General features: G+C 48.9%; 2 protein-coding genes across 3 annotated transcripts; one reads left to right on the forward strand and one right to left on the reverse strand.

Annotated features, from left to right (window-relative positions):
* The first annotated feature begins 493 nt into the window (after window positions 1-493).
* Window positions 494-1,926, forward strand: Rpl28 (ribosomal protein L28). 2 transcript variants are annotated; one of them, XM_036193222.1, is made up of 5 exons: window positions 494-577; window positions 869-960; window positions 1,059-1,182; window positions 1,515-1,633; window positions 1,788-1,926. In XM_036193222.1, exons 1-5 carry the CDS (start codon window positions 502-504, stop codon window positions 1,875-1,877), a joined length of 501 nt encoding a protein of 166 aa, XP_036049115.1. In that variant the 5' UTR covers window positions 494-501; the 3' UTR covers window positions 1,878-1,926. The 2 variants fall into 2 exon arrangements, with proteins under 2 accessions (XP_036049115.1, XP_036049125.1); XM_036193232.1 differs by lacking the exon at window positions 494-577 and adding an exon at window positions 591-666.
* An 11,676-nt stretch (window positions 1,927-13,602) lies between these two features.
* On the reverse strand, window positions 13,603-18,359 carry Ube2s (ubiquitin conjugating enzyme E2 S). Its single transcript, XM_036176978.1, has 4 exons — window positions 17,940-18,359; window positions 17,202-17,349; window positions 16,053-16,243; window positions 13,603-14,055 (listed from the first exon to the last, which is right to left on the reverse strand). The coding sequence occupies exons 1-4, from the start codon at window positions 17,940-17,942 to the stop codon at window positions 13,738-13,740; spliced, it is 660 nt and encodes a 219-aa protein (XP_036032871.1). The 5' UTR covers window positions 17,943-18,359; the 3' UTR covers window positions 13,603-13,737.
* Window positions 18,360-25,102: the final 6,743 nt, after the last annotated feature.

The following is a 25,102-nucleotide window of genomic DNA, read 5'->3' on the forward strand; positions in this document are numbered from 1 at the left end:
TTCAATTTCCAGCACCCACATGGCAGCTCACAACTGTCTCTAACTCCAGTTTCAGGGGATCTGACACTCACAGAGACACACATGTAAAACACCAATGTATACAAGAAGTTTTAAAAATCAACTCTAAAGCCTGGAGTGAAGACGCTCTCCCGGAATCCTCAAGGGAGGATGTGAGTTCGAAATCAGCCAGACAAGAGAGCAACAGTCTTTTTTGAGATGTTTACTCAGCGCCCGCCATGTGCCAAGGGCTGATTGAACACACCGGAGCGGTGGTTCGGTGCCTCGGCTTTCCGAACCTCTCGGAGAGCCAGGCACTGAGTCCCGAAACCTGCCCCAGCGCCCGCGGCCGGGCCATGTTCCACCGCGGGAACTCGCTTCCGCATCTCTAGCCGAAGATTTCCGAAGGTTCCCGAGCGGCAGGCGAAACGACTCGGAGGCGGAACCCAAGGACGGGAGGAAGCTGGGTGGCCGACTTCAGGAGCGCCCGGGGAGGAAGCGGAAATGCGTTGCCGTTTTAAAGGCGTCGGCCCGCCCCTGGTGCCCCTCTTTCCGTCTCCGGCCGCCATAGGGAGAGGAGGTGAGTGCGAGTCGTCTCTGCGTCCCTCGTGGCCGCCATCCCGCGCCCGCCGCCTCGCTCTCCAGCCCTTTTTCTCTCCCTGTGCCCAGGTGCCATTTGCAGCCCTCATCGCCACCGGAAGTAGAGCCATATTTCCCCTCCCCCCGCTCCTTTCAGTCGCAGCCGCCTTAGTTGGGCCTGCCTCCGTGGGTCACCCATCCCGGCCCGACGGCCTTCCCCTCTCCCTGGGCGTCAGAGCCTCGCTTGCGTCTCTGCTTCGCTAACATCTTCCACGTGCCCGTGTCCCCGCAGCCGCCGCCGCCATGTCTGCGCATCTGCAGTGGATGGTCGTCCGGAACTGCTCCAGTTTCCTCATCAAGAGGAATAAGCAGACGTACAGCACTGTAAGTGGGGCCCGCGTGGGAGGGCCACCCCGGGGTCCTGGTTGTGGCGCCCTCGCGTGTCCCCCGGGCTCAGTGCAGCATCTCCCGCCCCGCTCCAGGAACCCAATAATCTGAAGGCCCGCAACTCCTTCCGCTACAACGGGCTGATTCACCGCAAGACGGTGGGAGTGGAGCCCGCGGCCGACGGCAAGGGCGTCGTGGTGGTCATGAAACGCAGATCGGGTGAGCCTTCACAGACAAGAGGTCTCCTTTCCAGGGCTCAGGACCCCTGGCCTTGAGTGTTGGCCAGGGAAGCCCCCGCCCTTCCCCTGTCTTGCCCGCAGTGTAAGTCAGGACTGGATGAAGTAAAAGTGCTTCACTGAGGGGACTTTAAGAGGAATGGGATTTCCACAGGCTTTGGTGGAGACTGACACCTAGTGGGTGTGCTGCGTGGACAGGTGGAGAGACAGTTGGGTAAGGGTGGGCAGGTTCTTGGGTGAGGTTCTGTGTTCCCATCTGGGAGATACTCCGAAGGGCCCACACAGGTGGACTGATTCCTAGGCTCCCCGTACCAGGTCAGCGAAAACCAGCCACTTCTTACGTAAGGACCACCATCAACAAGAATGCACGGGCCACCCTCAGCAGCATCAGGCACATGATCCGGAAGAACAAGTACCGCCCTGATCTGCGCATGGTGAGTGATGGATGGGTCTGGATGCAGGCCTCCATACAGGACTGCTGAGCTGGAAACTGGACTGGAGAGTCCTCTGGTTTCCCCAGGCCTTGGGCAGCCTCCCGTAAGTGGGCGTGTCTGAGTTGGTGAACTGAGTTCCCTCTCCCGTCCTCAGGCGGCCATCCGCAGGGCCAGTGCCATCCTTCGAAGCCAGAAGCCCGTGGTGGTGAAGAGGAAACGGACCCGTCCCACCAAGAGCTCCTGAGCCCTACACCCCAGAAGCAATAAAGAGTCCACTGACTTTTTCAACCATCTCCACTGGGCCTCCTATTTTGTGGCTCACTGAGCTGTTCCATCAAATTCTTACTAATGTTGGGCTTGTTCGTCTGGAGGGGGTGGTTGTCAGGCTAGACACATGGGGAATGGAGCGTTGGTGATCACTCTTTGTAGCTTGCTGACTTCAGGTCTAAATTTTCCTTTGTATCTAAAAAATTGGTCTTCTGCCTGGAAGAATTCAGGCTTCAAAGCTGTTCACAGGACCATCTGGGTATCAAGAGGAGTGAAGCAGGAAAGACCCCCAGTTAATTCCCCTAGGAGAGTGAGGATGAATGATTGCATTCTGATCAGCTGACAAGTGTAAGATGTGCGGAGCCTCTGCCTGAGATGGAGGCTCTTACCAGGTCCCAGTCCTCTGACTCCAATTCCCCACTCCCTTGTCAGAATGAAGTGAGTTAAAGGCTGCAAGTGGCGCTGGGCGGTGGTGGCCCACGCCTAGAATCCCAGCACTTGGGAGGGGCAGAGACAGGTGGGTCTCTGAGTTCGAGGACAGCCTCCAAAGCTACAGAGAAACCCTGTCTTTAAAAAAAAAAAAAAAGGCTGCGAGGGGTCCTGTGTGCTGTAAGCACTCAGTTAAGTAGAAAGTATGTTCTGTTCACCCGACCTGGGGAATAGTGACGGTTATTGTCAGCTGTCTTCCTGCTGCTGTGGCATTAAAATTTTCTACCAAGCTGGGCCTTTAACCCTAGCACTCACTGAAATGCACCTGCTTCTGCCTAAACTAGTGCTGGGATTAAAGGTGTGCGCCAACATGGCCTAGCTTTTCCTCATGATTTTTTTTTAATTGGGGTATAAATGAAATTCATTCCACACACACACCCCTTTTTTTTAAATATGTGGTACATAGAAGTCAGGATGTTTGGTATCCTGCTCTATATTTAAACCTTATTAAACCTGGAGTTGTGTTGGAAGGCAGCAAGCCCCAAATTCTTGTCTCTGCACACCTCAGTGCTTGGGGTTACAGTTGTGTCCTTGAATGCACAGGCGTGCCACGTGTCAGAAGACAATTAAGTGGTTTTTTTCCTTGCACCTTTAGGTGGACTCGGAGGATCAAACCTGGATTGCTAAGCTTGAAAGGCAAACTTATTTGCTAAGCCATCTTGATGGCTTATGGCTAGCTTTAATTCGTTTTTTTTTTCTTTTCTTTTTGAGACAGGGTTTCTTTGTGTAGCCCTCCCTGGCTGTCCTGGTACTTAATCTTTAGACCAGGCTGGCCTTGAACTCAGATTCTCCCTGCCTCTGCCTTCCAAGTGCTGGGATTAAAGGCAAGCACCCCCACCACCAGGCTTATTTTGTTTTTTGAGAGATACGGTATTTTAGCATAGCCCTGGCTGTCTTAGAACTAGTTCTAGTGCTGGCATTTAAAGGCATAAGCTGGGCTTAATTATTATTTTACATGAGATAGGGTTTCTGTAGTTCTGGCTGTCTGTAGACCAGGCTGGCCTTGAACTCAGATCCTCCTGTCTCCTGGGATTAGAAGTGTGTACATCCAATGAACAGCTTTTTTTTTTTTTTTTAATTTATTTATTTTTGCTGGAGCTGAGGACCAGACCCAGAGCCTTGTGCTTGCTAGGCAAATGCTCTACCACTGAGCTAAATCCCCAACCCCAATGAGTGGCTTTTTTTAGTGTGGGTCCTCATGCTGTCTCTGCCTCTTGGGAATATAGTTTATGCACCATTATAAAAAGTTCAGTCTTTCCCCTGTGCATAATACAAATACATAAAACATGAAAGAGCTGAGCAGTGGTGGCACACGCCTGGTACATGGGCAGGCTTTTGGAAGCTCAGTGCCTGTGGTGTGTGGCGCCTTGGACCTGCCTCAGGGCACCCCTTCTGCTCACTCCCTATGAGACCTTGATTTGGAGGATGTGGGTGGGGTGGCTTGGGAGAGAGGGCTGGAGGGTAGGAAGAGGTGGATCTGTGGGTGTAGGGTAAGTAGAAAATTTCTTAATTAAAAAAAAATATATATTAAAAGTAAATAAGCCAGGCGGTGGTGGTACACATGCCTTTAATAATCCCAGCACTCGGGAGGCAGAGGCAGGTGGATCTCTGAGTTCGAGGCCAGCCTGGTCTACAAAGCTAGTTCCATGATAGCCACCAAAGCTACAGAGAAAGCCTGTCTCAAAGAAAACAAAAAAAAAAACTTGCAAAACGTAACACCCATGTAATTAATACCGAGACAAAGGAACTGAAGACTGATTGGAGCATAGTGGTTCCAGTCCTGAAGAGACAGTGATAGGATGAACGTTGTGAGTTCCAGGCTAGTAGGGTTGTGTGTAAGATTTTGTCTCGAAAAACCAAAAACAAAATAAATCTTTAAAAAGCACAAGGCCCCGAGTTCGATCCTCAGCTCAAAAAAAAAAACAAAACGAAACAAAAACCCAAAAAAAGTTCCAAAAAAATGAAAAGAATCCTAACGACAGTCATGGGTCTAGCCTCATCCCTGATACACAGCAAGATCTCATCTTTAGTAGAGGCAACGTCATTCTAGATGCTATGAACAGGGTGGCCCTCGTGCTTTTTTTTTTGGAGCTGAGGATTGAACCCAGGGCCTTCACTGAGCTAAATCTCCAACCCTGACCCTCATGCTTTTACATGACCATTTAAATGTGTTTTTTAACTTCAAATATAGTACTAAAAACCTTTAGTGAAACAGATTGGATGAGTGTAAGTATTTATTTTTCATATATTCTGGTTGTTATCTCAAATACTGTCGAAATACATACTTACGGCAAGAAAAAAACTACACAGAGAAAGTCTGTCTTGAAAAACCAACAAATAATAAAATAAAGCATGAAAGAGTCAACCTTGGAACTTGTGCACTGCACCTGGGATGCACCTGGGTGCTCAGTAAATACTTGTCACTGAATGAGCAGAGGCCAGATCATTTCACCAGCTTTTGTTAACAACACACCATAGACTCCCAATGGAATGACACAGGAAACAATTCCCAGCATCTTTGTATATAACACATCAACATACCAGGCCTTGGAGTTTCAGATCGGGAGCCAATCAGTAGGCAGAGGGTACCGGCCCAAGGGAGTCTCCTTCCTTCCACAGAAGTCAAATTGATACAGTGATTGTGCTCATTAATCAGGCAGACAGATACATTTACAAGAGAGACATTCCAAGGCCTCAGTTATCTTCAGTAGATCAAGGGCCAGAGATAAAGACAAGTCTTTCTTTGGCATGAGCAGCATCTGAGTGGCCAGGTTGGCTGAGCTAACGTGTACTGTGCACGCTACCCTTGTCTTAACTACACCAGACAGGTGTTCAATAGAGATCCAACTATAGGGATGCTGTCTCTAGACATAGTTGTCTTTTTTTTTCCCAGTTGGGCGTCAGACTAGTTTGGGCTCAGGCATAAACCACCAACTTAGCAACTTTCACAATTTTTCTGTATACCCAAAACTGGTGGTGATACACGCCTTTAATCCCAGCACTTGGGAGGCAGAGGCAGGTGGATCTCTGTGAGTTTGAGGCCAGCCTAGTCTACAGAGCAAGATCCAGGACAGGCACCAAAACTACAGGGAGAAACCCGGTCTTGAAAAAAGAAAAAACAAAACAACTTAACCAGGGGCTGGAGAGATGGCTCAGAGCACTCGCTGTTCTTCCAGAGGTCCTGAGTTCAAGTCCCAGACAACCACATCGTGGCTCACAACCTTCTGTAATGAGATCTGGCGCCCTCTTCTGGCCTGCAGGCATACATGTAGGCAGAACACTGTATACATATAAAAAAATAAATTTTAAAAACAACAAAACAAAAACAAAAACCAACCTAACCAAACACACATACATGTAAATATGCATGCACAAATGTTCGCCTCAGATCGAGAAGTCAGTATGGCTGTACTTGAGCGTTTACCTTTCTTTACCCACTGGGCCATCTCACCAACCCTACATATTTAAGCTTGTTGCATTCATGTAGACTTTACAAAATGCACAAGATTCCTGGTAACACTGGTAGTCTCTGATTAAGGGACCTAGGTGTAAAGAGAGGGCGAGAATGATTTACAATGTAGAAGGAAAGTAATCTTTAAAAGTCTGGGCTGGCAAGATGGCTTAGGAGGTAAGGGAGCGCGCCTCTAAGTCTGAGGACCTGAGCTCCATCCCTGGAAAGTTTACACAGGGGAGAATCCTGCAGGTTGTTTTCTGGCCTTTACATGTACAATGTCACATGTCCACACACATACACAACACAGTACCTGTATAACTTTTTGCATTTTACCTGTGTGTGTATGGTTGAGGAAAAGAACAGCCAGAGGCATCTGGAAGGGACTAGACTGAACTAAGCCATGAGAGGGGAGGTCAGAGGGGAGAAAAGAGAGGAACCTTGGATCTAGAGGCCAAGAGTGGTGGGCTTGTAGCAAAAATGGCTGATTATATAGGGGAAGGGAAGCCGAGCCAGCCCCCAGCAGGGACAGGTTTAAGGTAGGGGTCAGGGTGAGGAGGAGGAGGAACCACAGGTACTGAGTGAGCTAAGTCCTGGGTTTCTTTGAGACCCAACAATTGTGTGCATACATATGTGTGTGTTTTAGCCGAGCGGTGGTGGCGCACGCCTTTAATCCCAGCACTTGGGAGGCAGAGGCAGGCAGATCTCTGTGAGTTCGAGGCCAGCCTGGGCTACCAAGTGAGTTCCAGGAAAGGCGCAAAGCTACACAGAGAAACCCTGTCTTGAAAAACAAAACAAACAAACAAACAAACATATGTGTGTGTTCTGTGTGAATATTTGTGAGAATTTATAAGGATTCTGGGGATCTGAACTCTGGTCCTCACCCTTGTGTTGCAAGTGCACTACCCACTGAGCAATCTCCCTAGACTAAATTTATATATATATATATATATATATATATATATATATATATATATATATATATATGTGTGTGTGTGTGTGTGTGTGTATGCATGTATGTATGTATACACACACACACACACACACACACACACACACATATATATATATATATATATATATATATATATATATATATATATATGAGTATTTTGCCTGCATGCATGTGTACCATGTATGTGCCTGGTACAGGGAAATCAGAAGGCAGCTTCATATGCCTTAGAACCAGAGTTAACAGACTTTTATGAGCTACCATGTAGTGCTGGGAATTGAACCCAAGTATTCTCCTCCTCTCCCAAGACTAAATTAAATTTTGCATTTAAAAAAAGAGACTGGCAAACATGGTTTGGTGATATGTGCATTTAATCGCTTGAGATGAAGAAGCAGGTTGATCTCTGTGAGTTCGAGGCCTGGTCTATATGATGCATTCTAGGCCAGCCAGGGCTGTCTTAAAATGGGGGAGGGGAGCATGGTTAGTTAGCTCCTCAGTAGTAAGGGCACTTGCTGTCCATGACAACCTGAGTTCAAAATATGGACTGCATATGATTAAAGGAGAGAGCTGACTTTCTCAAGTTGTCCTCTGACCTACACACACACATAATAACAAATATATCACCTGTCTTTCCCACACACACCACCCCTGGAACTAAGGACCAAACCAGGGGCTAGGCAAGCGCTCTACCACTGAGCTAAATCCCCAACCCTTGTCTTAAGTGACAACTGTTTTTCGAGACAGAGTTTCTCTGTGTAGCTTTGCGCCTTTCTTGGAACTCACTTGGTAGCCCAGGCTGGCCTCGAACTCACAGAGATCCGCCTGGCTCTGCCTCCCAAGTGCTGGGATTAAAGGCGTGTGCCACCACCACTGCCTGGCAGAACTGCGTAACTGTTTTTTCTTTTCCCTTCAAGACAGGGTTTCTCTGTGTAGCCTTGGCAGTCCTGGAACTCTCTATAGACCAGGCTGGCCTCCAACTCACAGAGATCCTCCAGCCTCTGCCTCCAGAGTGCTGGTTAATTAAAGGCGTTGTCACCGCCTCAAGGCACCAATAGCATTTTTAAACAGTAAATAAAAGTTATATTCTCTTCTCTCCTGCTCTCCCTTCCTCTCTCCTTGAAACAATCTGTGACTTTGTCATTCAGGTTGGCCTTCAATTTGAGATCCTCCAGTCATCAATCTGATGAATTCTGGGATTACAGGTGTGTGACCATTATGGCAAATTTTTTTTTTTTTTTTTTTTTTGAGACAGGGTTTCTCTGTGTAGTTTTGGTGCCTGCCCTGGAACTTGATTTGTAGACCAGGCTGGCCTCGAACTCACACAGATCCTGTCTGTCTATGCCTCCTGAATGCTGGAATTGAAGTGTGAGCCACTCCTGCTTGGCTATTTATACCTTTTAAGAGAACAGTAAAGTTGGGTGTAGTGGCACATGCCTATAATCCCAGCACTTGGGAGGCCAAGGCAGAATGACTGTCATTTTGCCTTTAGTATGAAGCCAGCTTGGACTACCAAGTGAGCCTCTGCCTTAAAAAAGAAAAATAGCCAGGCGGTGGTGGCGCACGCCTGTAATCCCAGCACTCGGGAGGCAGAGGCAGGTGGATCTCTGTGAGCTCAAGGCCAGCCTGGTCTACAAAGCAAATTCCAGAAAGGCACAAAGCTATACAGAGAAAGCCTGTCTCAAAAAAAAAACTAAAAAAAAAAAACCAAAAAAAAAAAAAAAACTTGCAAAACGTAACACCCATGTAATTAATACCGAGACAAAGGAACTGAAGACTGATTGGAGCATAGTGGTTCCAATCCTGAAGAGACAGTGATAGGATGAACGTTGTGAGTTCCAGGCTAGTAGGGCTGTGTGTCAAGATTTTGTCTCGAAAAACCAACAAGCCAAATCAACCAAAGGAAAGAAATCTAGGACTACTCCAATAGCCACAATGGGCTCTGTCCATAACAGTACCATGAGTTAAGTGGGAAAAGTTTCCTTGTGTTCTTTTGTGCACTGTTTTTATTTATAATCAATCCCCTGCTCCCCACCCCAGAGCTGAGGACGGAACCCAGGGACTTGCGCTTGCTAGGCAAGCGCTCTACCACTGAGCTAAATCCCCAACCCTACACTCTTATTTATGTGTGTGTGTGTGTGTGTGTGTGTGTGTGTGTGTGTGTGTATGTGCACTATGTGCATACCTAGTGCCTGCAGAGATGAAATGGCATTGGACCCTGAAACTGGAGCTAGAGATGGTTGTAAGATGCCTTGTGAGTGCTGGGAATTGAACCTGGATCCTCTGGCAGAACAAACAGTGCTCTTAAATGCTCTCTCTCTCTAACTAAACTCTTTGTCAATGCTTTTTTTTGACCTGGAATTCAGTATGTGGACCAGGTCAGTCTCACACTCAGAGATTAGCCTGCTTCTGCTTCCCTGGCACTGGGATTGAAGGTGTGTGCCACTATGTCTGGCTCTTTTGCTTGTTTCTACTTTTCTTTGAGACAGGATTTTGTTACACTGCCCAGGCTGCTTTTGAACTTTCTCTATAGGCCAGCACAGCCTTCAACTTGAGCATCTTCTTGTCCTAGCCTCTAGTAGCTGGGATCACAAGCCTGGTCCCCTAGGCCCAGTCTTCTTACTTACCTACCTACCTACCTACCTACCTATCTATCTACCTACCTACCTATCTATCTATCTATCTATCTATCTATCTATCTATCTATCTACCTACCTACCTACCTACCTACCTACCTACCTACCTATCTATCTATCTATCTATCTATCTATCTACCTACCTACCTATCTACCTATCTATCTATCTATCTATCTATCTATCTATCTATCTATCTATCTTCCTTCTATCATCTATCTCCATCTATCCATCCATCCATCTATTTTTTTATTTAGGTAGCCCTGGTTGTCCTGAAACTCACTGGGCAGACCAGGCTGGCCTTGAACTCACAGAGATCCACTTGCCTCTGCCTCCTGAGTGCTGGGATTAAAGGTGTGCGCCACCACTGCCCACTCATTTTTTATTTTTATTTTATTTATTTTTTATTTTTTAAATTTTTAAAAATTTATTTATTATGTATACAGTGCATATATCCCTGCAGACCAGAAGAGGGCATCAGATCTCATTACAGATGGTTGTGAGCCACCATGTGGTTGCTGGGAATTGAACTCAGGACCTTTGGAAGAGCAGTCAGTGTTCTTAACCTCTGAGCCATCTCTCCAGCCCTATTTTTATTTTTTTTAAGACAGTCTTGCCCGGCAGTGGGGGTGCACTTAATCCCAGCACTTGGGAGGCAGAGGCAGGCAGATCTCTGCAAGTTCGAGGCCAGTCTAGGCTACAGAGTGAGTTCCAGGAAAGGCGCAAAGCTACAGAGAAACCCTGCCCCCAGGGTTGGGGTGGGGGTGGAAGTAGCTATTGATTATTCTAGCTCTACTGACTTCATTGGTCAGTTTCAGTTCATTCTTATACAGGATGTCATTTCACAATATGCGGCTGTGTTCCTACTTTCCTCTAACACCTGTACTCCCAGAGATCCGCCTGCCTCTGCCTCCTGAGTGCTAGGACTAAAGGCGTGCCCACCACTGCCTGGTTTATAATTCAATTCTAATACTATCCAGAGCTAGCACAGGCCTTGGGTTAAAGGCTGAATTCCACAAGACCATCTGACTTCAGAGAACAGTCCTGATGTTCAGTGATTTTTTTTTTTTTTTTTTTAATCCTAGCTCACAACTCAGTAAAGAAATTTATTACTGGCTTATTATAAGTAAAATACAACTGGCTGGTAAAAGGCAAGTGGATCTCTGAATTTGAAGCCATTTTGGTCTACATAAAGTTCCAGGCCAGCCAGGATTGCACCTTGACACCTTGTCTCGAAAAAACAATTGCCCAAAAAACCTACTCAGAACCAGCAGGGCATGGTGGCACATGCATATAATCCCAATATTTATTAATGCCAAGACAGGAGACTTACCAAGTTGAACACCAACCAAGGCTACAGTGATAAAAAGTACGCTTGAAATCCCAATGGATTTGGGAGAGAGTATATATTTATTCATCACAGCAAGTTTTTTTCATTAAATTCAATGTTTTCTTTCAGGAAGCCTGCTTCTCTCTCTTTTAAAAAAGATTTAATTATTATATATGTAGTATTCTGCCTGCATGTGTGCCTGCAGTTAAGAGGACAACTGATCTCATTGCAGATGGTCATAGGCCACCTTGTGGGTGCTGGGAATTGAACCCACAGTCCTCTGGAAGAGCAGCTGGTGCTTTTTTTGTTTGTTTGTTTGTTTTTTGTGGAGCTGAGGATCGAACCCAGGGCCTTGCACTTGCTAGGCAAGCGCTCTACCACTGAGCTAAATCCCCAACCCCTCAGCTGGTGCTCTTAACCTCTGAGCAATCTCTCTAGTCCAGGCCTGCTTCTCTTATGGAGATGCTTTACACTAAATATGAGATTTCTTGGACAAGTTACAGTAATTCAGTCTGAAAATATTGTTTTCCTCCATACAGCCTCTTGATTTGCTCGGTTTGTTATTGATGTCCCTGCACCTCTCTAGGTTAAGAGGGTGTACACTTAGTTCTGTTGGCCCTCTCCCCAGGGCCATTACTGGGGTAGGAGACCCAGTACGATCTCAGTAGGAACCTTAGGTTCCTTTCCCAAGTTGAAGCTCTTAGTATCCACTGTTCCCCTTACATACAATGCAGACAAGACCCAGACAGTAAAACTAGAAGGCAAAAGCAAGTTTCCCACTTACCTAAGGGTCACATTTTTCCTTCTTTGCAGACAGGGTCACAGGAACCCAGGCTGGCCTCATACTCTCTAGAATACCAGCTTGGACTACCAAACCTAGCACTTAGTTTTGGCCTGGATATTTACGACCCTCTCTGCAACTTAATATATTCCTTCCCTTAAAACAATTTTAAATATCATGAGTATTGCTGGGCAGTGGTGGCACACACCCTTAATCCCAGCACTTGGGAGGCAGAGGCAGGCAAATCTTTGTGAGTTCGAGGCCAGCCTGGTCTACAGAGCGAGATCCAGGAAAGGCGCAAAGCTACAGAGAAACCCTGTCTCAAAAACCCAAAACAAAAACCCATGTGTATATACTGACATGCTTGTGGCTGGAGCACAACCTGAGGACACAGATCCCACACATGTGCGTTCAGAGGCAGGTCTTCAGGGGTCACAGCCTTTACCCACCAGCCAGCTTAGTTAAGTGTTCTATTTGCGTCTATAACTTTATGCCAGAGGAGGGCATCAGATCCTACTAGAGATGGTTGAGAACCACTGTGTTGTTGCTGGAATTGAATTCAGGATGCCAGAGCTCTTGAACTCTGAGCCATCTCTCCAGCCCCACCCCCGACCCCCTTTATTGTTCTTGGTGTCAAATCCTCTGGAGTTGAAGGTTTGGGCAATTGTGTGCTAAGAATCTAACTCTTCTGAAAGAGCTTTCCTAAAACTCTGAGCTATCACTTTAGCCTTTTTCCTTCCTTTAACGAAACTGGTTCAAATAACCTAAGTACATCACCAGAAAGCATACACTGCCCTCTGGTGCACAAACCCAGAATCACTTCCACCTAGGTTAGCACAGAACACAAGACTCCTAACAGACAGGAGTCAGTGGCCCTAGACTTGATGTTTATGTTTGGCCTGACTGTATGCTCTGTGCACCAAGTATGTGCCTGGTGCTGGTGGAGATCAGAAGTGGCTGGAGTCCCTGGAACTGAAGTTACAGTTGTCAACAGTAGTCATATAGGTGCTGGGACTCAAACCCAGGTCCTCGGCAAGAGCTACCACCTCTTCCTACCTTCTGAGCCATCTCCTCAGCCTGTCTGGAATTCTCACCTAACCAGAGCGAAGAGCTGTAATTAATCCGATAGGCTATGTGGAGGGGTAGCTACTACAAGAGTCCTAGATGCTACTGTAAGGATTACAATTAAGTCTCCAGAGGCAGAGGTCCAGGTAGGTCTGTGAGTTCAAGGCTGCGAAGCAAGGCCCAACGACACTGCAACTGGCTAAGCTCCTGAAATGGAAAGTGGCCTGTGAAGACCTGAGGAAACACGAAAATGTTCTTTGAAGGCATGTTGTTTCTGACAGTTAAAAATACACATGGATAGCCGGGCAGTGGTGGCACATGCCTGTAATCCCAGCACGGTCCACGGAGCTAGTCCAGGACAGGCTCCAAAGCTACAGAGAAACCCTGTCTCGAAAAACCAAAAAAAAAAAACCACAACAAAACCCACACAGATGAGGCTGGGGATTTAGCCCAGTAGTAAAGGCCCTGGGTTTGGTCCTCAGCTGGGGGGTGGGGGGAGAACACATGGTGCAGATTAATACACAGAAGGGAAAAAAAACTAAGCCCAGAGCTGGGATGAAATGTGACAGAGGAAATACAACTTTGCCCCAATCCAGGACTGGATCAGATGTCTAGAGCAGTGGTTCTCAACCTGTGGCTAACAACTGACCTTTATCTCCACAAGTATTTACATTATGATCCATAACAGTAATAAAATGTTATAAAGCAGCACGAAAATAATTGTATGGCTGGGCAAGGGTGTTAGGAAGGTTGCTAACCAGTGCTGTAGAGGGAATAGACAATAAATAAAACTATTCAGATAGTCACCCTGCCTAAGGAACACTGCTATACCAAAAACCGTTAGAGGGTCAAGGAGGACTCTTCGACCCCGGTTTCTACCCGTTTAGATTTTAAAGCCCAAAGCTACAGCTTTGGTGACTCTGCAAGGATTGGGCAGAACAAGAATGCAGCTGCTATAAGCCACAGTATGGAATGAGGTTCTAGACACCTTCATGCACAGAAATTGCTTTTCCAACTTTTATTTAGAAAACCAAATCCAGGTTCTGGTGCCCCCACCCCTCCCCCACCCCAGCCATAATTTAAATAACTTAGAGACAGAGTGGGAGGGGATAGAACAGAAGGAAGGAAGAAGAGCCCACTACAGTCGCCTCAGTGCCCGTTTCTTGTCTAACTTTTTCTTGGCTGCCAGCTTCTTCTCTCGCTCGCCTGCATGTTTCTTGGCCATGGGACCCTCAGCTCCTCCTGGGGTCATAGGGTCAGTGGAGGCTGTAGCCCCACTTGCCAGGTCCCGGGTAGCCTCACCCCTCCCACTGCTGGTGCCACCTGCACCCCCATGGATCTCTGTGAGCAGACGGGCCCGGGCAGCATACTCTTCATAGTTCTCCAAAAGCAGGCGGCCCGCTTCCTCGTTGAGTGCAGACTCTGGGTTAGGGTGGATCAGCAGGCACTTGATGGTCTGTGGGGAAAGGGCCTAGGGTCAGGGGGACTTGTCCAGATTCATGGCCTCCACACTGGATCTTCCCTTCAAGCCCAAATCATCCCCGAGATCAGAACAAGCCTATTACCACCCTTTCTCAATTATGTCACCATTAAAGGCTGTTTTCCTGCTATGCAGCCTGATTTACCAGTCTCAGCCATTTTCTGTAGCTAATGTAGCTTTGATCTTGCCCTATACAGGTGATCATGAGTTCAGAGGTAGTAATCAGGGGACTAATGGCACTCAGGATTGGAGAACTCACACTTGGTTTTCCTGTGTCTTCCACACTACTATGTAGGGTACAGAAACCTAAAGTGGTCATTGGCTTTACCAGGAATGCCAAGTTGCCAGGTTCAGAGTCATAGAATAGATTACACCCCAGAGGGAAAAACACTAGACTAACCACAGGCCTTAAGAATTTTGTGTCTAGCTGGGCGTGGTGGTGCACGCCTTTAATCCCAGCACTTGGGAGGCAGAGCCAGGGGGATCTCTGAGTTCAAGGCCAGCCTGGTGGTCTCCAGGACAGGCACCAAAACTACACAGAGAAACCCTGTCTCAGGTGTGTATGTGTGTGTGGGGGGGGGGGGGGGGGGAGGATTGTATCTATTTAATCCAGTTCATTCTAAATGTTAGTTCAGAAAGCTCCATGATGAATAAAGTTAATCCTGAGCTAGTGATGGTTAACAGGTGCTTCTAAGAGCTGTGACACATCTAAGTTAGCAGATGTTGAAAAGGGATGCAGGATCTCCCCATCAGATTTTACCACTGCACCTCCAAACTGGACGCCTGGCTATCCTCGATAGAGGCCTAAAAGCAGACAGTAATCCCAGCACTGTGGGACAGAACCAAGCTTAACTGACATCCAGAGGAAGGCAAAGAAAGTAGGAAAGGTTTTGGGGTTGTTTACCTTGGAACTTAATCCTTTCCAGGTGCCCTGAAGGAAACCCCAATTCTCTACCTTCACTACCATCTGCCCTAGAGGCTCATTAGAAATTAAAAAAAATTCAAGTCTATGGGAGGAGCAAAGGAGGCACCAGGTGACCTAACTACTAAAGTGGCCTTTAGAGACCTTGGAGCACTGGCCTAGACCAGACCATTACCCCCGCCTCAACTGACTTGGGAGAACTGTGGTACAGTCCTATACATAGCAGACGCTTAAAAGTGTCCCCTGCCTCCACTTACAACATGCCAGCAGCAGTACTTACAACCAAGCATATCTCCTGACATTACAAACAAAACGTCTGAGGCAGTGTAATCACCCCCAACTTAAAACAAAGAAAACAAAACAAAAACACTAGTACAGGAAAACAAACCCTCAGCTTAAAAAACAAAACAAAACAAAAAAACCACTAGTACAGGAAAACAAATTTGAATTATAACCAGTAGTGATGGTTGTAGTCACTGTTAAAACAAAGTTGGGGATTTAGCTCAGTGGTAGAGCGCTTGCCTAGCAAGCCCAAGGCCCTGGGTTCAGTCCTCAGCTCCAGCAAAAAAAAAAAAAACAAAAACAAAACCAAAAAACAAAAAGCAAAACAAAACAAAACCAAAAAACCCTCCACAAAAACCAAAACCAAAAACACACAACATACAAAAACACCCTGGAAAAGCCAACCCCCTCCACCCCCAAAAAACTACACAACAAAACCCACTCTACTTAGCTGAATAGCGTGGCACAATCTTGTAAATTCAGCTTTTGGGGGAGTTTGTCTCATTTACCCACATGCTTGGGTCAAAAGATGAATAACTATGGCTGGAGGATCGCAAGTCCAAGGGCAGTTTGTGCTGGTAAGCAAACACTTTAATTGTACCAACCTACAGTTGTTGAATGAACGTCAAGTAGGTGCCCACCCCTCGACACTGCAGAACAGTACTTGGTGCCATAGGGCTAGCTTTCAGAAAGGCCAGGAACTATAACTGTGCCTATTACTTCACAGTTGATTTTAAAAACTCAACAAAGCACTGTGGCTGAAACTCACCAGCAGCACATGTCGGATGCCCAACTCAGCCGTCCAGTCCCTCTTGAGCACGTTGACACAGATCTCACCATTGGCACCCACATTTGGGTGGAATATCTTAGTCAGGAAGTAGCCCTTTGGTGGGGAGGCAGGGAAGTCCTTGCCCAGTAGGAGCTTCATCCGGAACAGACCTCCAGCATAGGGGGTCCCCTCTGGAAGGGAGGAAGGGAACTAAGTTAGGATATCCAGCATCCTTCCACACCTCAACATCAAAGTTTTCTGGACCTGGCTCAGGTAGACAGCCTGTCAACCCCTTCACTGGGCTGGGGAAATTTAGAGCAACAAATAACAGTTTTCCAGGTTCTACAGCCAGCATCTCTTTACACCTTGACTATATTACATGCCCTGCTCCACAGCCCCACCCCTGGATTCCTGGACATCCATTTTCTTTTCCAAGGGACTGTCTCAGGCACATGCCAACTCTTCAAGACAAAGGAACCCACCCACCAACTTTTCCTGCACACCATTTCCCAGGCCTTTTCCAATCCTCATGAGACATGCTTTCATCTATCTACTTGCCTTGATTGAAAATCATAATGGTAGATGTTCTACCCACTTACTAAGTAAGTATGGAGTAGCCCCGGCAGACTCCACACCCCCAGCACCATAGACCAGACACTTCATGGGATCTTCAAACACCCTAGCTGACTCTGTAGAAACTCAGATGACGAATGAGGCCTGAAAAAAAATTATTACTACCCATTTCCCTCACAATGCTGTCATTTGCCCTGTGATGCGCCCAGAGTCCAGACACTTTGACAGCTGAATAGTGTTTCAAAAAACAAAACAAAACAAAACGGTGTTTCAGATCACCTGGATTACCTGGTGCACTTTGTTTCTATTTGATTTCTATGCATCCTCAGGTCCCTGGAAAGTCACACATGACAGCCTTAGCCCAAGCCTAGGCAAGCAAGAGCTCTACTTCATGCTCAGTGACCAGGGCCCTCTTGACGTATTTGTGATGTCCTAGACAGAGCACTCACGGGCACAATGCTGCTGACCTACCCACACTTTGTCACCAGCACCTGAGATTGCTCGAATCCCGTTTGTTCCAGTCACACGAAAGAGACAAGAGTGGCCCCTCCCTTTCTTGCCCATGCCCACACTCACCAGGGCCCTCGATGGTGACCTGCAGGTCCGTGAGATCCTCCTCATTGGGGAAGACTTTAATGCCATCAGGTGGGTCTGCTGTGAGTGTTGTCACCTCCTTGTACACTAGGCGGATGATGTGCGGAGGCAGATTCTCTACGTTGGAGTTCTGGGCACGGATGGAAAAGGAGAATGAGCAGCTGGAAATAATCTGGGATTAAAAATCCGGGCGGGCTGTCAATCATCGCCGATCACCTAGACCCTCACCCAGGATGCTTCTGGCTGTCGCTCCAAGGCCAGTCGGCCCACAGCTACGCGCGCGAGTCTCGGAAACAAACGGCTTCCAGGCGGCCTCACGTATTCAAATCCTCCCACCCGCTCGTGAGACGCGCATGGGGTCCACTAGTAGCACTAGGTGGGCCTGAGGCCTAGCCTGTACCCTTTTCCCTGCTTAGCCTCGAACACCCGCCCCCCGGCGCGCACACACACACACACAAAAGCCCTAGGCGAAATGGCGGCGGGATGTCTTGCTCCCGAGAACATCATGGGCGGGCCGAAGAGGGGCCCACAGCACTCCCCAAGGCCCCAAGGCCCGCCCGGTCTCCCGCAGCGCCCCGGAAGGCCTCAGGGCCGACTCCTGGCTCCGGACCTGCGGCCGAGCCACCAAAGCACTCAGAAGCTGGCTAGGAACACTTAGGACGCAGCCGCCTTCTCCGCCAAAGTCCCCAGCCGCCCCGCAGGCCGCCGCGCGTCGCTCACCATGACTCCGGCCGACCGGGGGCGGGTCCCCCCGGCCCCCTTCCTGCACTCCTCGGATCGCCGGCCGGGGCGGGGGGCCCAACTGCCGGCCGCTGTGGCCCTAGCGAGGCCCCTCGAGGCCCCGCTCCGCTCCCCACCGACTCCGACGACCGCTACAAAAACGCTCGCAACGTTACGCCTGCCCGGCCGCACTGAGCCGGCCGCGCGCGCAACACGGCGCTTTTATAGCGCCTCTCAGGCCCCGCCCCCTCCGCGGCGCGCTCCGGCCGCGTACGTCAGCGCGCACGTTGATTGACGCTCGACGCGCTCTGCCCCCGAAATGGGGGCCGAAGTTCCAGCCGAGTGTCTGGGTCAGTCTATCCTACGACGGCTCGCGCCGGCCGAGGATGAGATCGGGGAGAACCAAGAGGCTGCAGACCCACAGCGGAGCGTGAAGGGGCGCCCCCCCCCCCCCGGAGGCGACGCGGCCGCTGATTGGGCCGTTTGAATGAGACGCCGATAGGCCCGGCGTACGCGCGCACGCTCCGGGCTCGACGAAGTCGTGCCCGCGACTAACGGTCGACCAGTGGACGGGGCGGGGCGAGGGAGGGCGGGACTTGGGGGATTTAAACAAGTGACGGAAGGGTCACTGACCAATAGAGAGGGGCGGTCGTGATCTCGGCTTGTGGGGCGGGGAGGAATGGAAAGCTACTAATGGGAAGCCAGTTTAGCGTGATGGACCTCACCCCTGGCCAATGAAATCCCTCAAGTTCTTTGTGTATGCAAATGAGCACGCGCGTAGGCTGGCGTCCAGGCCTCGATGCCGCGGAGGGGCCGACGCCGGAAATCCGTCTGTGTTGGTCTATGCGGCGCCATTTTGTGTTCTGTGTTAGGAAGCCCTCAGACTCGGGCGGGATGGTTCTGCAGGCGTACACTCCCTGGTCCTCTATGGTGCGTGGCCTTCGCCACTTGCAGTTTCTTTGGTGGCTAGTCAGTGCCGGGCTTCCTTGGGGTGTCAGGGCAGGCCCGGGGCTTATCCAGGGTGTGGCTTTGCCACTGTCCCCAGCCAGCTGCACCTAGTCCAGGCTTCAGTGTCAGGGCAGGCCCTCGGAGATAGATGCCTAGCAAGGAGGAGCTTGGACGTTGCACTCGGCCTCCATGAGCCCCTCTGCTCAGGGGAGCAGGGTGCTGGACATGAGCACATGAGTGCTCCTGGTACGGTGGAGGAGAAGGGACATCGGGGGCACGGGGGTGGGCGAGAGGGCGAAGGGACTGACCGACATGTGGTGCAAGACACCAAGTTCTCAGCACAAAGGAGATTCGTTTGCCCCAGAGCGACAAAGAGCAGGAAATAAGAAACAAGGACCGGAGATAGAGGACAGGGAACAAGGGAGAGGGTTAAGGGATATTTGTGCCCCAGGGACAGAGGGCTGCCTCTGGATACAGAGGAGACAGGCGTGGCCCATAGGCAAATGGTGGTTTATAAAGGTTAAGGGGGAATCTCGTGTTAGAATGAGGTGTTTAACCTTAACTGGGCATGTTAATTAGGTGAGCCAAAGGGGGCTTTTGATCGCTGGACGTCAGTACTTTAATAACTAGACCCTGGTAGTCAGCCTCGGGAGGAGGTAGTGTCCAAATAAGGGGACAGACCTTTGGGACTAGCTTTAGGAGTGTAATCTACTGGTCTTTAGCAAGGCAGAGGCAATGGGGGAGAAGGGCAAGGCCTGCCAGAGCCATGCTCGCCACACTCAGGCTGGCTAGAGTCCTTTAGAAGGAGCAAGCAGACCAAGAGAGTGCGTGAACCAAGAGCAGAGCCAGAAGGGCAGGGAGCCAAGACGGCTGGGTTATGTAAGGAATTCGAAGCTTGGGAAGGAAAGCAAAGCCCAGCCCAGTTGAGAAGTTTAGGGCAGGGGGTGGGGTGAGAGGTGCTGGGAGGCGTCATGGGCACTGAGTGAGACTAGCCCTGGGCTGAGACCTAGCCGGTGCCAGCCTGGAGGCTCCTTTCCTGTGGGGATGCCAGGCAGGAGAACAGAGGCTGCCCCCAGGCCTTCAGCCCACAGCCCACAGCACTCAGTGTTCTTAGCCTTGCAAAGGAAGGACAGGAATCACAATGTTTCAAACAACGGCAACCCCCACCAGCCACACACACACACCAACAAAAAGGGAAAAGGGTAGACAGAAATCTGCAGGGCTGGAGGTGTAGCCCAGTTGGTAGTGTGCTTACAGAGCTCCAGCAATACATTAAAACTCTGTGGAGGTACATGTCTGTAATCCCAGCTTTTGGGGGAGGTGGAAGCAGGAGGATCAGAAGTTCAAAGCCATCCTCAGCTACATAGCAAGTTTGAAACTAGCTGGGACTATGTGAGCGTCTCTCTAAAAATAATAATAAAAAGAAAACCCCAAGGAGGGAAGGGAGAGGCAGTAAGGAAGGATAATCAGGGTGACGGGCTTGCATAACAGTGTAGCTTTTCCTGGGATGTCACTTTGGAGCACACTCGTGAGTGGCAGTGTGTACTGGGTTGGATCAACAAAAGCAATCCTTGCTGTAGGTGACAGCCAAAAAGGAAAGACAGGTCAGGGTAATATGGGGCGGGGAGATGAGCAAAATGTAAATAAGATGAAATCTTGTACTCTGAAAAACAAACCAAAACAAAAGATGGAGAAAAGTATTTATTGTAGCCCATTGTTTCTGAGGTTTCAGTCCGTTGTGGCCAGTGTTGTAAAGAAGCTGAAATCGGAGTTGGGGATTTAGCTCAGTGGTAGAGCGCTTGCTAGGCAAGGCCCTGGGTTCGATCTTCAGCTCTGGCAAAAAAAATAAATAAAAATAAAAATAAAAGCTGAAATCATGAGAACCAGAAAGCACAGAGAGAGACATCTTCCTCACCCCACACTTGTCTGTTAAGAGAGAGGATCTCACTATGTAGCCATAGCTGGCTTTGAACTCACAGAGATTCCCCCACCTCTACTTCCTGAATGCTAAGATTAAAGGTGTGTGCCACCACACTCTGGCCTCATTCCTTTTGTCCACCCTCTAGCCTGTGGGATAGAACTGCCCACATTAGGTCAAGTCTTCCCTCACCCTTAATTAACCCAGAGCTGGCTCTTAGTAATCTCCGAAGTGTTTCTCAGTCTACTTGTGACCACATGGTAGAGCTCCAGGAACCGGGTGGTGGGTGAGAACAGGCTGAACTTTAACCCCAAAGGAGCAGGAACTGTCTCCTAGGCAGATTCCACAGTGCTGACAACCTGGCTCACAGCTGCATAAGCATGCTTCCTGAGTCTTATAAAATTGTAGCTCTGCTAGAAGGAAAGCAGAAACTAAGACCCGCCAGTCCTCAAGTAGTTCTGGTCACAGTTGTTGGGAACTCTATTTCCTTTCCCCAATTCTTCTTGGTTAATCATTTATTATGGGTATGAGTGTTTTGCCTGAATGTATGTGCACTGCATGCATACCTGGTGCCCCTGGGGGAACTTGGGGGGCGGGCAGGAGTTAGAAGTATCAGAGTCCCTGGAACTGGAATTACAAGTGGTTGTGAGCCACCACGTGGGTGCTGGGAACTGAACCCAGATCCTCTGTAAGAGCAAGTACTCTTAACCACCGATCCATTTGTCCAGTGTCGGAATACACTCCAAGAATGGATTGGTGGGAGGAGAATTCTGAGTGTTCATGAGAACTCTCCAAGAAAACAAGACAGGAGTCTTATGACCTCAGATTCTTCAAAACGAGGCATTGTTCTTGGAATGTGTTTGTGCTCCAACGACGTATAGCAGCTGGGAATGAGTTGACGTCAGATTACTCCTTATTGCTTGCTGCTGTTTCTTAAGTAAATGTTTAGACTATCCTTTATATGTGTCCATGCAAAAGTACGTTCTTGCCACTCGTGACTTGTCCTTGTGATTGGGTACAGCCTGAAGTCATAAGAACTTTACTCATGTGACCTTTCTTAACCCCCAGGATGTAAACCAGTTCTCAACCTATGGGTCGAGACTCCCTGGCGGTTGTGAGGTACCGAATGACCCTTTCCCAGGGGTCGACTAAGACCATCGGAAAATACAGGTATTTACACTATGATTCATAACAGTAGCAAAATCATAGCTATGAAATGGCAGCAGAAATACTGGTATGGTGGGGGTCAGCACCACGTGAGCTGTATGAAAGGGTTGCAGCACTGGCAAGGCTGGGAACCAGCAGCGTGGATTGTCTGAGGCTCTGAGTAAAGCTGGCTGTGAGAAGTTAGTCTGCCTCCTCCTCCGTCTCACTCTCCCAGGTCCCTTTGTCTCTGCAGTGGTCACAGTCCTGCCCCCTTATGTTAGAAATTCTCTCTCAAAGGTTCCTGCTGCTCTGAAGATGAGCTGCAGGCATCAAGCTGACAGGGTTAACCATCACAGATCACAGCTTGCACAAGGCTCTGGGTTTGCCTCTAGCACTACCAAGAAGCAAACAACACCCAAATACATGACCTTGGATTAGGCACTGGCTTCTTAAAACTCAGCAAAAGAAAAACAAAAAATTGGGTTTTGTCAAAACCCCAAATAGGTCCTGTTCAAAGGATCATCCAAAGTGAAATGGTATGGGCTTGAGTGTGGCTCAGTAGCAGAGCACCTGCCTAGACTCTGCCATTGAGGGACTGGAGGGATGGCTCAGCGGGAGATGGCCTGCCTACAGTCTAGTGTACCAGCCTGGGCTACCTGAGACTGTCAAAAACAAAACAAAACCGAAGCCGGGCAATGGTGGCACACACCTTTAATCCCAGCACTCAGGAGGCAGAGCCAGGCAAGTCTCTGTGAGTTCGAGGCCAGCCTGGTCTTAGGTTCCAGGACAGCCAACGAGGTACATAGGGAAACCTTGTCTTTTTTTTTTTTCTTTTTTTTTTTTTTTGTTTGGTTTTTGAGACAAGGTTTCTCTGTGTAGCTTTGCGCCTTTCCTGGATCCTCCTGGCTCTGCCTCTGCCTCTGCCTCCTGAGTGCTGGGATTACAGGCGTGCGCCACCACCGCCTGGCAAGAAACCTTGTCTTGAAAAAAAACAAAACCAAAACAGCAAAACAAGAACACAGAGGAAGTGCCCCCCCCCTTTTGAGGAGGGGGTTGTTTTCAAGACAGAGTTCCTCTGTGTAGCCCTGGCTGTTCTGGATCTCACTCTGTAGACCAGACTGGCCTCGAACTCACAGGGATCTGCCTGCCTCTGCCTCTGGCTCCCGAGCGCTGGGATTAATGACCTGTGCCACCGCCGCCCGGCTAGAGGAAGACTTTTGATGGGGAGGAGGCAGCTGGCACCAGAGGAGTGGGCCTGGATATCATCAGTCTTCAAAGTATGTAGCAATCCTGGACAAATAACACTGTGCCCTCTTACGTCTCCTATCTCTCTGGGAGGCTGAGCATCCTGTTGGGCTGTGTGTGGATTCTTGGCAGCCTGAATCTTTCTAAGCAGTCACTGTCTTTCCACCTCTACTGTGCCTGCACCCCTGGGTTGGAAGGACCCCACTGATTTGTAAATATGTCTGTCAGTGGACCAGGTGCTCCCTCTAGCGGCAGACCCAGAGCACAAGGCAGAGGCTCTGCATTTGGTAACTTTTTTCTTTTTCTTGAGACAGGGTTTCTCTGTGTAGCCCTGGCTGCCCTGGAACTTGCTCCGTAGACCAGGCTGGCCTTCTGCCTCTGCTGGGATTAAAGGCGTGCACCACTACTGCTGTCTTTCAGGGCTGTAAAAACCACTGCCTCTGGCACATATCAAAATTAGCCCCAGGGACTGGGGCTATGGCTCACTCAGTAGAAAGTTTACCATGCAAGTATGAGAAACTGAGTTCAGTTCTCCAGCACATAAAAAGCCAGAAAAGGTGGTTCTCACTTTTTTTTTCTCCTTGAGACAGGGTCTCTGTATAGCCTTGACTGTCCTGGGACTCACTCTGTAGACCAGTTGACCTTGAACTCACAGAGATCTGCCTGCCTAAGGCGTCCACCACCACTGACCAGCTAGCACTTACTTTGGATACCAGTACTGGGGAGGCCAAGACAGGCAGAGACCCCTTGTGCATGCTGGCCAGACAGCCTTGTGTAATTGATGAGTTCCGGGTCCCATGAGCCATCTGTTTCAAAAAACAAGGTGCCAGTGCCCGAAGAAAGGCACCTAAGGTGGCCTCTGGCCTACACATACACACACACACAAACACACACACACACACACACACACACACACACACACACACAAACACACACACACACACACACACACAAACACACACACACACACACACACACACGGGATTTCCAGTGGAATGCCTAGTGTCAACAGGGTAAGTGCAAGCCCATTCTCACACATGGACTTAACACAGGCCTTTTGGGTTCAAGTTGGCTCTGTCCAACAAAAGCTTTTCAGCCCAAGCTGGGCACATGCTCAGTGGGTGGAGCATTTGCCTTCATCTGTGAAGCTCTGGGTTCAGGCTTCGTCACCACGTAAAACCAGTCATGAAGTTGGGTGAGGCAGCGCACACCTTTCATCTCATCACTTGGGAGGCAGAGACAGGTGGATCCCTCCCTGAGTTTGAGGACAGTCTGGTCTATTGAGCAAGTTCTAACAGCCAGAGCTGTTACACAGAGAATCCTTGTCAAAAAAAAAAAAAAAAAAATTACTTCAGTGTTGGACTTGTTCATGTGTACTACCATAATTGCAGCACCTGAGGCAGGAGGACATCCTGGGCTACTTGGGAGACCCTGTCTTAGAACTGGAGAGGTGGCTCAGCAGTTAAAAGCACTTGTACAATCATGAGGACTACAGTTCAGATCCCAACATGAAAGTCATGCCTCTGACTCCAGCCCTGCAGGCCCTGACATCCTCTTCTGGTTGCCTGGTGTGCCCAATGCTGGCATTACAAGCATGCACCACCACTTTTACTGGTGCAGGAGATTTGTCCATGGTAAGCAAGCCCTCTATCAGCTGTGCAAGTGTGCACACATCTTTAAAAGAAAAAGACCATGGGCTGGAGAGATGACTCTGTAGTCATCTTCTAGATGTTCTGAGCTAGTGAGAGCCACTGATAGCGAAAGTCCATGTCACAGCAGTGACAACTAGTGTTCAGAAGGTCAACCTATCAGACCTAAGGGTTCTGTTAGAGGAAACCATCATGCAAGGCCTTAGGAGTTACTGTCTTTTGAACGAACTGGCTGTCTCTTGTAAACGTCTTGTGCA

Source organism: Onychomys torridus, chromosome 1 (genome assembly GCF_903995425.1).
Source record: "Onychomys torridus chromosome 1, mOncTor1.1, whole genome shotgun sequence".
NCBI lineage: Eukaryota > Metazoa > Chordata > Mammalia > Rodentia > Cricetidae > Onychomys > Onychomys torridus.